Source organism: Cajanus cajan, chromosome 3 (assembly GCF_000230855.2).
Source record: "Cajanus cajan strain Asha chromosome 3, NIPB_CcT2T_4, whole genome shotgun sequence".
Taxonomy (NCBI): domain Eukaryota; kingdom Viridiplantae; phylum Streptophyta; class Magnoliopsida; order Fabales; family Fabaceae; genus Cajanus; species Cajanus cajan.
In genome coordinates, this window is record NC_138519.1 from 3,546,844 (window position 1) to 3,563,441 (window position 16,598).

Genomic DNA, 16,598 nt, shown 5'->3' on the forward strand with positions numbered 1-16,598 from the left:
TTATTATAAACTTAAATCAATATTTCATTCATGTTCTCTGTAAACAAGAAAGGAAATTACTAGTATTCCCAAATCCCTGAGGACGATATCAAATTGCTACAACGAAGCTTGGTCCGCTTGCCAAGAGTGAAAAATCCTTCACCATGTATCTTCAGCATAAGGGTGTAACACCCAAGTTTTTATATTAATAATGATACTATTTTCATAATTAATTGAATTGGTTTTAATAAATGTTTTCAATATTATTGATATATATATATATATATATATATATATATATATATATATATATAGACGAGGGTTCAAACGACATCAGTGTAACTTTTACTAAGTGTTACACCACTCAATAACTTTATATTAATTGTGAATTTTGTAAAACAACTATTAGATTGAAAATTCATATCACTTTATATGTGTATATCAAATTTTGTTAAAATTGAACAATTTAAAGATGATCAAAGTGTTCATATTTTAGTATATTTTGAAATGATTATATTACGTCAATTTTGTTTTATAAGAATGAAATATCAAATCATCTTGAATTAATATAAAATTTTGTATATATGATCTAAGTGATATGAACTTTCAATTTAACGGTTGGATTTACAAAATTCGCATTTAATATAAATTATTGAGCGGTGTAACACTTAGTAATAGTTACATCGATGTCGTTTGAACCCTCCTCATATATATATATATATATATATTACTAAATAATTGTTTTATATATTTTTATAATTGAGGGAATGGAAGTGAACCATAGTTAAATTATTTTATTTAAGAGTTAAGTGTGAGTCAAAAGTTAAGAGAGGGAGTTATGTCAGTTTTCATTTTTACATTTCTCATATTTTCCCTTCTCTTACACCTGTGCTCTGAAAATTTGGCAAGACCAAAGTTCGTGAGAGATCACTCTAAAGATCTATTTCTTTCATCTAGAATCCAGCAAGGAAAGGGGGAGTGAGTAGTCTTACTCTAGGTTTGGGACATAAGTTGGGTAGATAAATTGACCTGCAATCTTCTTTATGTTACATGTGTTGTGTGAAGGGAAAAATCTTAAATTAGGTGTTATCTTGTGTTTATGTCTTCAATATGATTCTTCGGTACTCTAATTAATATTATTAACATATATGTATGCTTAATTTCGTGTATTAAACTAATATTGTGGATTTTTGATTGATCGTGTGTTCTTGAGGAATCCTAGAGAACAAATATTTTAATTGTATGAGTAATGTAAAACTCTGAAATTTTTACTAATATAATTATTTAATTATTATTTATTTTATATTTATTAAGATTATTTTCTTATAATTATTTTAATTAATTAAATGGATCTTATAAAATATTGAAGAGACTTTAACAATAATGAATATTTTAATTAAATAATAAATATTTGTAAATATTATTTTATACTACAAAAAAAAGTCAATTTAGCCACCGAAATTAGCGACCGATTTTTTTCCGTCGCTAATAGCGACATAATTAGCGACCGAATCTAATTTAGTTACAAATTTTATTTAGCGACTGAATTAGCGACCGATTTTTTTAGTGGCCAATAAGCGGTCGCTAAAATAATAAGTATTGGTTAAAATAGCGACGGAACGATTTCGGTCGCTAAAAGAATAAAATATTATTATTTATAATAATTTTAGCGACCAAATTATAAATCGGTCGCTAAAAAATAAAAAAATATTATTTATAATAATTTTAGCGACCAAATTAAAATCGGTCGCTAAAAAAATAAAAAAATATTATTATTTATAATAACTTTAGCGACCGATTTTAAATCGGTCGCTAAAGTTATTATAAATAATAATATTTTTTTATTTTTTTAGCGACCAATTTTAATTTGGTCGCTAAAATAATAAAAAAAATTATTATTTATAATAATTTTAGCGACCAAATTAAAATCGGTCGCTAAAAAAATTAAAAAATATTATTATTTATCAATCTCATCATATTTAATAAAATCATCTATGATTGCATGATTACTTTATGTTATAGTTACATGTATTTTCTTTTCATGAGTTTTATCATTTTGTAAAGGATGGAATCATTATTCTGTGAAGAGATTAACTGGAATCATTATTCTGGCATTGCATGTATTGATATTAGATATCACCTACTAATTTTTATTTAAATTTTTTTTCTGCTTTAGAAAAATGTGTACAGTTTGGTGATATTAACTGGAAATGGATGCATCAAATGCAAATTGTTTAACTTTTAACGAAAATAAATTAAAGAATCATGGCTTTGCTGGATTACATTTTTATTAGATCTGATTCTTGCTAGTGTATGGGGATAACAACCTTTATTATGTGATTAAACTTCTCTTGCAAAATTAATTGTAATTGCAGATTTTATTTGTTAGATTATACTTGGGTTGTTAGATAATTGGTTGCTATGATAATCTTGTTATTAACCAGTTTTGAAGTGACACTTGTATAAGGACTATTGTAACTGTGATTGTTTCTTACTACAAATTCTACATTTGAAGTGCTGTTATATTTTTATATATTCATCATTTCTAGCCGAGTTATTTGTTTGAATTACTCTAGTAGCTTAACATAGTATATTCTAGATTTTAGTATATATTAATGTTATTCTTTGTTTTCATCTTTCTCTTTTTAGTTGTGTTTGTTATTGTGATTTTTGTCATGTACAGGGTGCTTCTGCATTAATTGCCTTCCTGGTCTTTGCGGTGTTTCATGAGGTGTGTGGTTCATCTCTGTTCCTCTCTCCCCAATTGTCCTCTCTCCCTTTTGGTAGTTTTTTATAATGTCATTGAGTAAACGTTTATAAAGTTGAATTTAATCTTTATTTTGCAAAACTAATTTTAATTAAAAGTTGGTTTGAAGTGAAATAGTTTATGGTTAGATGTCTCTATTGAAAAGTAAATGACATGCAAAAAAATAGGGCATTTGTTCACCACATAAGCATCAATGTTTTATTTTTATTTCATTTGAACTTCAAACCCACTTTCACGTATGAAAATCAAACATCATAAAAAAGTGGAAAACATGATTATGGGGGTTGGGCAATGCATAACCAAGTTCCACAGACCACAACATCTATATTGGCTAATCATGGTTGGGGAGAAATTTGCATCTATGAAGCACGTACATTTCTCTTATAGTGAGGTGTCAGACAGAGTGTTGGATGTGTTTTTGATAGACACGTCAGTCACTCTTCATTAGGTATTTAATTAAAAAAATACTTTTCGGTTGGCTTGGATAGTTGGAGCTTGCATATCCATTTGGAATACGAACAAGCAAGTGACATGATTGAATCTGTGTGATAATGTACACAAAGCATGGGTAATAATAACAAAGAATAATTGACTAATTACCATAATTATGTAAATCCTACAATTTCCTAATTTCCATAATTAAGGATATCTAGCAATATTCAATAATTGGCTTTAACCAGAATATAAGATATCTACAATATCTAATGGTCCCTCGAGCTAGAGCATATAAAGTATATTCACTGAGCTAGTTTCAAATCTTACGACACTTTCAGATTAACTCTCTTATGCCAGGGCCTACTTTACCAACTACCACTATGGATAACCCCCAGACACCATGTTGAGGACGAGCAGCATGATCATGTTGATGATACACCAAAAGATTGTTGATTGTATGTGTATTTCTCTTTTATGATATCATATACTTGTTTTAGTTTTTATTATTAGTTAAATGTTATATACTCCTTTTGGATGTTTTTAGTTAGTTGTGTATTTGATGACTTATTTTAGATGTTTTATATTAATTGTGGTTTAGAAAACTTTATTTGATTTTTACTATTAGTTATTAGTTAAATGTCATTTTTTTAATTCTTTTTATTAGTTGTGATTTTGTAGATTGTATCATATATTATATATTTTAATTACTTTTATTATGATATTAGGACTATATATGCATTATCAACTTTAGTGTTATTGTTTCATTGTTAAACAGGTTCAAAATGAAAATGAAAATAAAATATATAGTGTTTAAGGTATAAAATTAGCGATCATGTCTAAAAATAAAGTAAGCCTAGCGACCGAAAAAAATCAGTTTTTTTTTTTCAAAAATAAAATTATGTTTAGCGACCGATTTAGCGACCGAAAAGAAAATTAATTTTTTATTATAATAAAATTTAGCGACCGATTTAGAGACCGAATTGAAAATTATTTTTAAAAATAATAAAATTTAGCGACCGATTTAGCGACCGAATTAGTAATTATTTTTAAAAAATAAAAAATAAAAAAATACACTTAGTGACCGATTTAGCGACCGAAATGAAAATTATTTTTTAAAATAATAAAATTTAGTGACCGATTTAGCGACCGAAATTAAAAATAATTTTTTATTTTAAAAATTATTAGCGACCGACTTAGCGATGGAAAGGAAAATCATTATTTAAAAATTTAAAAATAAATAACACATTTAGCGACCTTTTTTTCGGTCGCTAATTTGATCCCCATATACTATGGCGACCATAATCGTAGTGACCAATTAGCGACCGAAAAATTCGGTCGCTAATTAGCGACCACCAGTATTTCCGTCGCTAAACAACTTTGCGACCATGGTTTTTGCAACTACTTCAAATCGGTCGCTAATTCGATCGCTAAAGTAAATAGCAACCGATTTAAGTAATTTAGCGACCGATTTTTGTGGTCACTAAAATCCTTTTTTTTTGTAGTTATAATATTTATCCAAAAAAATATGTGTTTTATGTGTGTGTGCAGGGGCAGATCTTTTAAGGGACCCGGGGGAGCCACGACTCCCCCAAAATTTTCTAAAATCTAATATATATTTTAATGTTATATTTATATATTATTAATTGTAATAAAATTAAAAGTCTGAATCTATTCTCTCTCTCCTGGTTAACTTCTCAAAGAAGCCTCCAAAGCTGAAAGCGAAAGTTGGAAAGCCTTTTCCTTGAATCAAGAATTCTCTTTTAATCACTCACTCACATCCATGGCTTTCTAGTTCTTCTCCCCTCCTAACATTATGAACTAGCCAACTAGGACTTCTCTTCTCTCCGATGCCTTCGCCCTTCACACTGGTATTTTTTTACCATTTTTCACTTATTATTTTTCTTCTCTTATTGTTTCTTCGCCACTGTGTTTTTTGTTTCCCCTTTTTCTCATTTAGCTATGGTCTTTGTGTTTATCATTCCTTATGATGTGCAAATGAAATCATATAGGCAGTGGCGAAAAATAGAGAAAAAAGACTTTTAGGTTACGTTGCAAATTTGAATTTGCATTGGATTTTTTGGTAGACTAAATAAAAGTTCATTTCCCCTTTATGGTTATTTTATAAAATGATTAGTGAATGATAATACTTTTCTTGGATTTTATTATTATGCATGTTTATTTTGAGTAGAAAAATGAGAAATTTTATTATTTTTAATTAATAAAAAAATTAATTTATATATAAAAAATTAATTTGGTACCTCCATATTTTTTATTCAAGTTCCGTCATTGTATGTGTGTGTTTTAATTAAATTTTATTATGTGAGGAAAGAGTTTTGTAACTGGGGTTAAAATATTTAACTATTGGGTTAAGAGGGAGTTGAGTTTTAAAAATGAAAATTTTTAAATAGTTGTATTTTTTAAATAGTTGTATTTTATGTTTCTAATTCTTTCTTATAATGAATTTAAGCTCTAAAGACTTGGAAGAATCAAAGCTTGTAGGAGAACATCTCGGAGATCCACGTCCATCTTTTAGTATTCATCGAGGTAAGGGAGAGTGAGTAACTTTGCTCTAGGTGTAGATGTATGTTGGGTAGTGAGATTGATCTTAGATCTCTTCTTTATTGTCTTTATTGTATGTGCTATGTGTGAGGGGTTTTCCCAGATATGCCTTTATCTTTTCTGCCTCTTCTTATGTGTTATAATTGATGTCCATTGTATGTATATGATTTAATTTTCGAGTTAAACCTATAATTGCAGGATTTTGGATTACGTGTAATTCTTGTAGGAAAATCTTATTTATAGAGCCATGTGAGAATCGATGTTAACTATATAAGTATGTGAAATTGATAATATATTGGAGTAGTATTAAACTTTAGTCATGAATTTTACCAATTAGTTTGAAGTTTTGGGTTTGTATTGTGCAACTTTTGCATAGTATGTAGGTCTCTTTTGAATTGATATCACATCAGGCATCAAATTAATAGCCCATGTCAAGCGTCATTTGATGCTTTTCTTGTGATATTTGGTGTTGGGTGTGACCTCAATCACGCTGAGCATAGGTCTGACAAAGAGGTTGTGATTGACTTCTCTGTATTGGGTGCAATAACCACTGCACCGGACATGGTACTATTAGAATTAGGTTTTGTGATCTTCATAAAAAAAATTGTATCCCTAATGTCATCTTTCAAATGTGTTTGGAATCACCTAAAAAGAAGGTTTAGAACTCAAGTTATGATTAAATTAGTGAGCAAATGTCAGATTGTCAGATTTAAGCTAAAACATTATGATTTGGTATTTTTTAAAAAATAATAGATGCCATAATTAGCACTTGAGGTCAACATAGAAGTTTTAGATAATTGTCTTAGCTTTATAATAAAATTAATATCAACTTGATAACATATGCATAACTCTATGTATGGTGTTTGGACTACATGAGGTCTTAAAAAATTAAGTTGTGGAAAGGTAGTTTGTGAAATGAGGAATGACTTTACCCTTTAAGTGATTTATGTTACAAATGGTTTGAGGTATCTATATCAATGTTTAGGAAATATAAATCATGGGATAAAACAAGTGTAAATAAGTTATGATGTGAGTTAGTTGTTATGATTTAAGGTATTTTTGACGATAACGATGTCTAAGGACTTAATGTGTGATATTGATGAGATTGGAAAACTAGTTAAGTTATTAATTTAAAATGCTTAGTAATGTTGATCTCTTAGTAACTATGGTTAATGTCTTAATGTATGATTAGAAAATTTTATAATGATTCTATCTTGAGGTGTATCAAATGATGTTGCGCAATTGTTATGTTTGAACTTTCAATATGTGTAATTATTGTACTAATTGATGTTGATAACTAGTTATGGTATGTGAGTATGTTGTTGACACAATTTTGAGCTATGTAGGAATTGATTGATGTAACATCCCAAATTTTATACAATATTAATAAATAAATAAAAAAGGTTCTTTTTATTTTATGTATTTTAAATATTTATGGGATTATTAAAGAGATTTTTTTTATATAATTAAAAATAATAAAATAATAAGTCTGGGCTCAGAACGGGCCATTCCAAAAAGTGGAACCGGCCGTTCCAAATTTCTAAAAAGGCTTGTGTTTGTTGGCCCGGAACGGGCCGTTCCAAAAGTGGAACGGGCCGTTCCAAATTTGTAAAATGGCCCATTTTGATTTCTTCAGAACGGGCCGTTCCAAAATTTAAAAAAAATGCCTACAAATCTATGTTAGAAACGGGCCGTTCCAATAATGGTCAATTAGTGTAAATTGGAACCCCAGAACAGGCCGTTCTAATTTTAGAACGGGCCGTTCTGCTTTTTGAAAACGGGCCGTTTCGATATTAGAACGGGCCGTTCCAGTTGAGAATTTTATGTATATTTGAAGGTTCCAGAACGGGCCGTTCCGAAATCAGTACGGGCCGTTCCGGGGACCCCAGAATGCCTATAAATAGGAGGCATGGGAGGGTGAAAAATTGTCACGAAAAAGGGTGAAAAATTTTAGAGAGAGAGAGAGAGAGGGAAAGAAAGAGGGAATCCAAATGAGGTGGTTCTGCTCAAATTTTAGCTCCTACTTATCCAGGTAAGGGGGAGGAGAACCTTATCTCTTTAAAATTTTATATACTACTATGTTTATTTATTTATGTTATTTTATTTAGTGGGTGTCCCTAACCTCATTTATTTGCTTAACCTTTGATTATTTTTGTCTATAATAATTATTAAGGTGTTCATATTTTTGTTTCATTATTTTATAATGATTGTCATTTTTATTTATATTATTGGTACTATTAATATATTCTTTTTACGTAAATATATTTATTGTAAATATATTTATAATTAACTATGATATAGTTTTGTTAAAGTCTCTTCGACTCATATTGTTATTATTTCTTCACGTATTTATGAAGATAAATATTGTTTTATGGCCATAGAAGATAAAGTTTGAATTATTTGGAGCTGGAAGTTTGACCTTGGGGATTTAAATGAGTAAGAAATGAAGGTGAAATATCCTATTGTTGGTTAAGGTGAAATATCCTTTTATTGGTTGATATTATAATGATGCTCATTTATCCTGACTAGTCACTACAAGTATAATTCAAATTTTATTGTATCATGAAAATCTAATATATGATTTGTATATATATATATATATATATGTTTAATATTGATTATAAATAATTCGGTTTATTCTTTTGAATTATTGTATTTATTGGATATTGTTCTTACTCCTCTCTTTTCTTTGTTTTTAAAATTAAATATATTATAAAAGATGGATCTACTTGGGATTCCAGAGCATTTTGCAGTGATTATAGGTGTTGTCTTTCTTGGAAGAAATTGGAATGTGGAGGCTATTTGATGAATCTATTATAATTGTTATTGTAAATTTATTTCTATTATCAATGTAAAGTTTGTAATAGAAGTGAAAGAAAGAAATATTGTGTATAATAATACATTATTATAAATACTTTAGAACGATATGTTATGTATTAAATTCACAAAATATTCTGTTTCTTTATTTTTATCCATAAAAAAATATTGTTAACGATATATTTGCGAAAATATTATATAAGAAATATATAATTATTATTATATAAATTGGGCGTTAAAATCGGGTGTTACAATTGATATGTTATAATATTGATACAATTGACGCGCGTGTACAGATCTTGTGAGGGTCATATGTACGTGAGATATTTCTCACTCCCCATTTTTTGTGTTTGTTTTGTGTGAAATGTTGATGCATGTGAGATTCAACATTGTTGATCTGTGTGACTCTAAAACAGAATTAAGTAAAAGCAGTTTCTCAACTAACTCTTTATTATTGTTAGTTGGTTATTGGATTCTCTTGTATTCTATATATGTTTTTCCTTTCTTATTTTTCTCTCTTGTATGTAATATAAATACAAGTGAGTGGAAAGGGGTTAAGAGAAAAAAAAGGGTGAAAGTTACAAGGAGTGGTAGAACAAGAAAAGGGTTCTTGTGAGACTTGTGACTTGTATTGCTTGAGAATCATAGAAAATTGTTGCTGCTCTTCCCGTGGATGTAGGCCTCAAGGCTGAACCACGTAAAGCTTGGTGTTATTCTTTCTTTGTCCCTCATCTTTAATTTCTGCATTTTATAAACATTCTTGCATCTATGTGCATATGTGTGCATTAGTATTTTGTGGTTCTTGTATGTTTTAATCTTCTTGTTAGGTGTTATAAGCTGAAGGACCAACAAGTGGCGCCGTCTGTGGGGAACAACACCATCAAGAATGGGAAATACAAAGTATGACATAGAGAAGTTTTCTGGCGAGAATGATTTCGGGCTTTGGAGGATCAAGATGGAAGCAATCTTGATTCAACAAGGGTGTGCAGAAGCTATAAAAGGAGAAGAAAAAATGTCAAGTTCTTTAACTCAGAAGGAGAAAACAAACATGATTGAGAAGGCTAGGAGTGCTATAATTCTATGTGTAGGTGACAAGGCTCTCAGGGAGGTTGCTAGAGAGAAAACTGTTGCAGCTATGTGGCTCAAGCTGGAGTCTTTGTACATGACAAAGTCATTAGCACACAGATTATGTTTGAAACAAAGATTGTACTCATTCAAGATGACAGAAACAAAATCAATTGTGGATCAATTAGCTGAGTTCAACAAGATCTTGGATGATTTGGAAAATATAGAAGTACAGCTGGAAGATGAAGACAAGGCTCTACTCCTTTTGAACTCACTACCAAGGAATTATGAACACTTCAAGGATGCCATTCTTTATGGCAAAGAACAGGACATTACTCTGGATGAAGTGCAAACTTCAATTAGGACAAAAGAGTTGCAAAGACAACAAGATAACAAGACAGATGATAATGGGGAGAGTTTGAATGTGTCAAGAGGCAGAAGTGAGAAAAAGGGACAAAGTCAGAAAGGAAAGAAAGCTAGATCAAAATCTAAAATTGGTGACAGGTCAAAATTCAAGTGCTTCTACTGTCACAAGGTTGGTCATTTCAAGAAGAACTGTCCTGAGAGGAATAGGGACCAAAAATCATCAGCTGATTCTGCTGACATAGCTGCAATATCTGATGGCTATGAGAGTGTTGATGTTCTTGTAGTCACAACTTCACAGACACAAAAAGACTGGGTTATGGACTCAGGGTGTTCTTATCACATGTGTCCCAAGAAAGACTATTTTGAAACCTTGAAGCTTAAGGAAGGAGGGACAGTGTTGCTTGGAGATGATCATCCATGTCAGGTGCAAGGAATTGGCACAATCAGGCTTAAAATGTTTGACAACAGAGAATACATCCTTAAAGATGTGAAGTATGTGCCTGATCTCAAGAGAAATCTTATATCTATAAGCATGTTTAATAGTTTAGGTTATGCTACTAAAACTCAACATGGTGTACTTAAAATTTTGAATGGATCTCTTGTGATTGCTAAAGGTAACAAAGATAAGAATAATGGCTTGTTTGTCTTAGATGGATCTACTGTTATGGCTCATGCATCTATAGTTAGAAATGATATTGATAAAACAAAACTATGGCATTTAAGGCTAGGACATGTAAGTGAGAGAGGCCTAATTGAACTAGAAAAACAGATTTTGCTCAAGGGTGATAAGCTTGATAAGTTAGAATTCTGTGAACATTGTGTGTTAGGTAAGTCTCACAGGGTAAAGTTTGGAACTGGTATACATGTTTCTAGCAGGCCTTTTGAGTATGTTCATGCTGATTTGTGGGGACCTTCTAGAGTTAAAACTCTAGGTGGAGGTTCTTATTTTTTCACTATCATTGATGACTTTACTAGAAGAGTGTGGTTGTATGTACTAAAAGATAAAACTGAAACATATAAAAAATTCAGGGATTGGTATACTCTGATCCAAAACCAACTTGAAACCAAGTTAAAAGTATTAAGGACTGACAATGGCCTGGAGTTTCTTTCAGAGCAGTTTGCTGAGTTTTGCAGGAACCAGGGGATTAAAAGACATAGAACAGTCCCTCATACACCTCAACAAAATGGGCTTGCTGAGAGGATGAATAGAACTATCTTGGAAAGGGTTAGATGCATGCTTCTTGGTTCAGGATTGTCAAAGAAATTCTGGGGTGAAGCTGCTACCACTGCTGCATATCTCATAAATAGGTGTCCTTCCTCTGCATTGAACAATAAAACTCCTATGGAAGCTTGGCATGGAAAACCTGTAGATTACTCTAATCTGAGAGTGTTTGGATCTCTAGCTTATGCTCATGTGAAAGAGGGTAAGTTAGAACCAAGAGCTGTGAAATGTGTTTTCATAGGATATCTAGATGGAGTGAAAGGCTACAAGCCATGGAAGTTGGAAAAAGGTGGAGGAAAATGCATAATCAGTAGGGATGTTACCTTTGATGAGACCAAATTGGGAATACTTGAAGAACAACAAATGGAAGAGAGCTCTAGTAAAGATCATGTTCAGTTTGAGGTGGAGTCTTCCACACACTCTTCAGAAATAAATCAAACTGAAAATTCTGAAGAAATCACTGATGGAGCTTGAAGTTCAGGTGAAGTTGCTAGAAATCAGGATATATCAAGTTATCAATTGGTAAGAGATAGAGCAAGGAGAGTTCCTAAACCTTCTAGCAGATATGGTTATGCTGACCTTATTTGCTATGCTCTTAATACTGCAAATGAAGTGCAAGGATTTGAACCAAAGACTTATAAGGAGGCTATGGAAAGCAGTGAAGCACAAGATTGGATGAAGGTTGTACATGAAGAGATGAAATCTCTACAAAAGAATTTGACTTGGAAGCTTGTTAGTTTGCCAACAGGGAAAAAGGTCATAAGCTGCAAATGGATCTTCAAGAGGAAAGATGGCATTCCAGGAGTTGAAGCACCAAGGTTCAAGGCAAGACTTGTTGCCCGGGGATTTACTCAGGTTGAAGGTGTAGACTACAATGAGATTTTCTCACCTGTAGTGAAGCATTGTTCTATAAGGATTCTGCTTAGCATTGTAAACCAGTTTGACTTGGAGTTGGAACAAATGGATGTCAAAACTGCTTTTCTGCATGGAGACCTTGAAGAAACCATTTATATGCAACAACCAGAAGGTTTCTCTGAAGAAGAAAACAAAGTCTGCTTGCTTAAAAAAACCTTATATGGTCTGAAACAAAGTCCTAGGATGTGGTATAAGAGGTTCGATGATTTTTTGATGAAGTTGGGTTTCTATAGATGCAGGTATGACAGCTGTGTATATGTTCTTAAAAGAAAGAAGGAATATGTGTTATATCTACTCCTATATGTAGATGATATTCTTCTTGCAAGTCCTAGTAAGGAAGAGATAGAAAATTTCAAATCTAAGCTCAATTCTGAGTTTGAAATGAAGGATCTTGGCCCTGCCAAGAGGATTTTGGGAATGGACATCATTAGAAACAGAAATGAAGGAGAATTGTTCCTATCACAAGAAAATTATTTGAAGAAAGTAGTTGAGAGGTTTAGAATGCATCAATCTAAACCTGTCAATACACCTCTTGGATCTCTATCAAAACTGTCTATTTCTCAGGTTCCTAAAACTGAGGAAGAAAGGATCAAGATGGAGTCTGTTCCCTATGCTAGTGGGGTTGGTAGTGTCATGTATGGCATGGTATGCTGCAGACCAGATTTGGCTTATGCAATTAGTTTGGTTAGCAGGTTTATGGCAAATCCTGGTCAACTTCATTGGAATGCATTGAAATGGTTGTTTAGATATCTCAATGGGACTTTGGGATGTGGTTTGAGATTTAAAAGAAGTCATACAGAAGGAGATGCTGTGATTGGATATGTTGATGCTGATTTTGCAGGATGTCTTGATACAAGAAAGTCATTAACAGGTTATGTGTTCACTATGTTTGGTTCTGCAGTAACTTGGAAAGCTAACCTACAATCAGTGGTTTCTTTGTCAACAACTGAAGCTGAGTATATTGCCCTTACTGAAGGAGCCAAGGAAGGTTCATGGTTAAAAGGATTGATTGGTGATCTAGGTATAAATCAGTCTAGAGTTACCATAAATTGTGATAGCCAAAGTGCTATTCACTTAGCCAATCACCATACTTATCATGAAAGGACCAAACATATAGACATTAGATATCATTTCATCAGAGATATGATTGAAACAAGAAAGATTCAAGTTCTAAAGATTGCCACTGAAGACAACCCAGCTGATATGCTAACAAAGTCACTTCCTAGAGCTAAGTTCAAGCATTGCTTGGACTTGATCAATTTTTCAAGTTGATTGAAGCATGAATGTGAAGAGCAGAGCAGTTCTGGAGGTTCAAGGGTTCTTCTTCTTATTTGTTTTAAGAGTCAAGGTGGAGATTTGTTGATTTGTGTGACTCTAAAACAGAATTAAGTAAAAACAGTTTCTCAACTAACTCTTTATTATTGTTAGTTGGTTATTGGATTCTCTTGTATTCTATATATGTTTTTCCTTTCTTATTTTTCTCTCTTGTATGTAATATAAATACAAGTGAGTGGAAAGGGGTTAAGAGAAAAAAAGGGTGAAAGTTACAAGGAGTGGTAGAACAAGAAAATGGTTCTTGTGAGACTTATGACTTGTATTGCTTGAGAATCATAGAAAATTGTTGCTGCTCTTCCCGTGGATGTAGGCCTCAAGGCTGAATCACGTAAAGCTTGGTGTTATTCTTTCTTTATCCCTCATCTTTAATTTCTGCATTTTATAAACATTCTTGCATCTATGTGCATATGTGTGCATTAGTATTTTGTGGTTCTTGTATGTTTTAATCTTCTTGTTAGGTGTTATAAGCTGAAGGACCAACAAACATGATGTCGACGATGTTGAAGACAAGGCTTAAACATTGTCTTGGATTCATATTCTGATAAAATGTGATATTGAGACTTAGTCAGGACTTTCATTATGTTATATGTTCATGTTTTAGGATAACTCTTAGTTTCACTATTATTTATCAAGTAGGCATTGTTGGTATTTTATGTCAGTTAGTATGTAATGTGATATTTTCTTGTTGAACTAATGTGATATTTTCTTGTTGAACTTGTGTTATTTCTATAATTATGAATTTCTTTCTACTCAATTTTTAAATGTTGTGTTTTATATGTTTTGTATGGTAAAAAGTGTCACACAAAGTGTGTTTCATGTGAAGCACAATCATGCATCTCAATAAGCATGTTCATGCATTTCAATATATATGTGTATCTTTAAAATCAAAGCGTACTTCAAATGAAGCATGATTGTGTATATATAAGCAATCATGCATCTCAAAACCCAAGTGCTTCATTTTAACACGGTTATGCTTCAGGCATGCATGGATGTGCGTAACATTTCAACTCATTTTTTCATCCTTTTGGCCTCTATTAGCACCAATTTTCTCTGTTGGGTCTTCTCACCTATTTCTTACACACTGAATCACAAGGAGTCAAGTTTTTCTAACAATATAATCATAAACAAATCAAAACAACAATCAAGATCAGCATGATTAAATGTTGCAAATTAAGGATTTAACAAAAGTGAAGTATTTATAAAATAAAGAATTATTCTCTTTTATATATTAGAGTGATTATTCTTGCTTGTCCAATTGATTTTTAAAGTATAAGAGATTTATCAAATGCAGTTCAGCAGGATGAAGTTAACCTCTTCCTAAAATAAGAGTATTCAAATAAAAACAATAATGTAAATAGGGACGTTTACAAAGAGAATCTATTTATAAAACCAAGCCAACATGCAGAGAACACAAATAATCAAAAAAAAAAAAAAAATACAAAAACAACATATATTATAATTGTAAATTTATAATGTTATTACTCTTACAAGACTGAATTATACTTTTCCATACACACAAGATACATATAACAAGAAGAAGATATACATACATAGAATCGTAGATAGTAATAGTTGTATATTAAGCATCAGAGGATTCAGACCAAGTAATTTGCAATCCACCCCATTGGTCTTGAGGCACGCCCAAGGCTTCCCACACAGCCTTGGATGCATCAACAATGTTGTTAGCACAAGGAGGTTGATAATCATGGTCTGCATCACAACCCATTGTTGAGTCACACTCATCAACCACCATGGCCTCCACACTCCTGCCATTGCCATTTATGGTGATCTTCTTGTGACACCTGCTCTTGTGGTTGAACCATCCAGTAGAGAGTGCAACTATTGGTTTGTCATCAGAATGATACTGGTTGTCACATGCTGAAGGCCCACCTCCATCTCCACCCTTTTCAAAGCTGTTAAGGGTTAGATATGCCTTTGTGTGACTACTCACTTGTGGAGAACATTTGTATATTGGGTACATTTTGCCTGTTTCACAACAATCAGAATCATTCTCTTTGTTGCATTGTCCTGGAGGGGCCTTTTTTCCTTTGATTCTTCCACTTGGACGACATTGTTGTGCTTCAGAATACATACAATTTATTAATAGGAAAAAAAGTAGTACAAAAGAGAATGCTTTTGTACACATACTCTTCATTTTGTCTATGCTCCTTAGTTTGTACCTTTTGTTGTTCTTCTACAATTTTGAGTGCTTTGTTGATGCATGAATGGGGATTTTAAAGGGTATATATAGAAATTTTCTCTTCAAGTAAATCATTCAGCTGAGATAATTAACATGCATATTGTAGTTGTTCTCCTATACTACAGGACTATTTGGTGGTCAAAGAATGAGTTTACCACAGCACCGTGCATGTAAAAACCAAAATGACATGTACAAGTACAACATTTAGTGGTTGATTTTTCTAAGGCACGTTGTTGAACTGGTTTCGTGAATTGCAGGTTTCAGTATATTGACAACTACATACTTATTAGTTCTTTTTGTTTTTATTACATTCTTTTAAATATGATTCATTTTATACAGGTAGGGACGATCAAAACTATGGTCAAAGCCCTTAAATGGAAACAGATATTCCAATTCCGAGTAATTTTACGAGATTATTGATTAAGCTTTTAATAATTAAAGAATAACATTTCTTCCATTTCACAATAGTTATACAACTTTAACACACATGTTCATCAACCAATTTGATTTAGATTTGAAATAAATTAAAATCTGAACCAATCAATTTTGATTGGTTTGATTTTGATCAGATTTATAAATAAAAAATTACAATCCAAACTAAATTAAATCAAATTAATCAATGGGATTGATTTTCTTAAAAAATAAATGGTAGATGTTTATTTTTTTAAAATATATTTTTTTATCACAAAATTTAAATAAAAAAATATTATTAAAAGAGTGTAAATAGCATTCAAACATAAATAAAAAAAAGTAATGTAAGAAATATGAAATTAAAGTATTCTAACATTTAAAATTAAAATAGTCCTTTAAACATAATTAAATTGTCTAAATTATAATTATTATCCAAGTAACCTTCATGTTTTTTTTTCTCAACTTGAATGTCAACATGTGCAAATTAATAATATATTAAGAAAAAATAAATGTTATAAATTTTTTAT

The 16,598-nt window shown here is 31.4% G+C and overlaps 1 protein-coding gene and 1 long non-coding RNA gene across 2 annotated transcripts; one reads left to right on the top strand and one right to left on the bottom strand.

The window, feature by feature from the left end:
- Positions 1 to 1,968: 1,968 nt before the first annotated feature.
- Positions 1,969 to 3,799, top strand: LOC145956494 (uncharacterized). The gene is made up of 2 exons (XR_014432757.1): positions 1,969 to 2,710; positions 3,539 to 3,799. It is a non-coding gene; the product is annotated as an uncharacterized LOC145956494 (long non-coding RNA).
- Positions 3,800 to 14,947: 11,148 nt separating this feature from the next.
- Positions 14,948 to 16,215, bottom strand: LOC114914890 (kiwellin-1). Its single transcript, XM_029271966.2, has one exon. The coding sequence runs from the start codon at positions 15,613 to 15,615 to the stop codon at positions 15,040 to 15,042; it is 576 nt and encodes a 191-aa protein (XP_029127799.1). The 5' UTR covers positions 15,616 to 16,215; the 3' UTR covers positions 14,948 to 15,039.
- Positions 16,216 to 16,598: the final 383 nt, after the last annotated feature.

Bases quoted from the DNA above. Each gene is read 5' to 3' on its own strand.
- LOC114914890 (XM_029271966.2), bottom strand. From the start codon at position 15,615: ATGAAGAGTATGTGTACAAAAGCATTCTCTTTTGTACTACTTTTTTTC.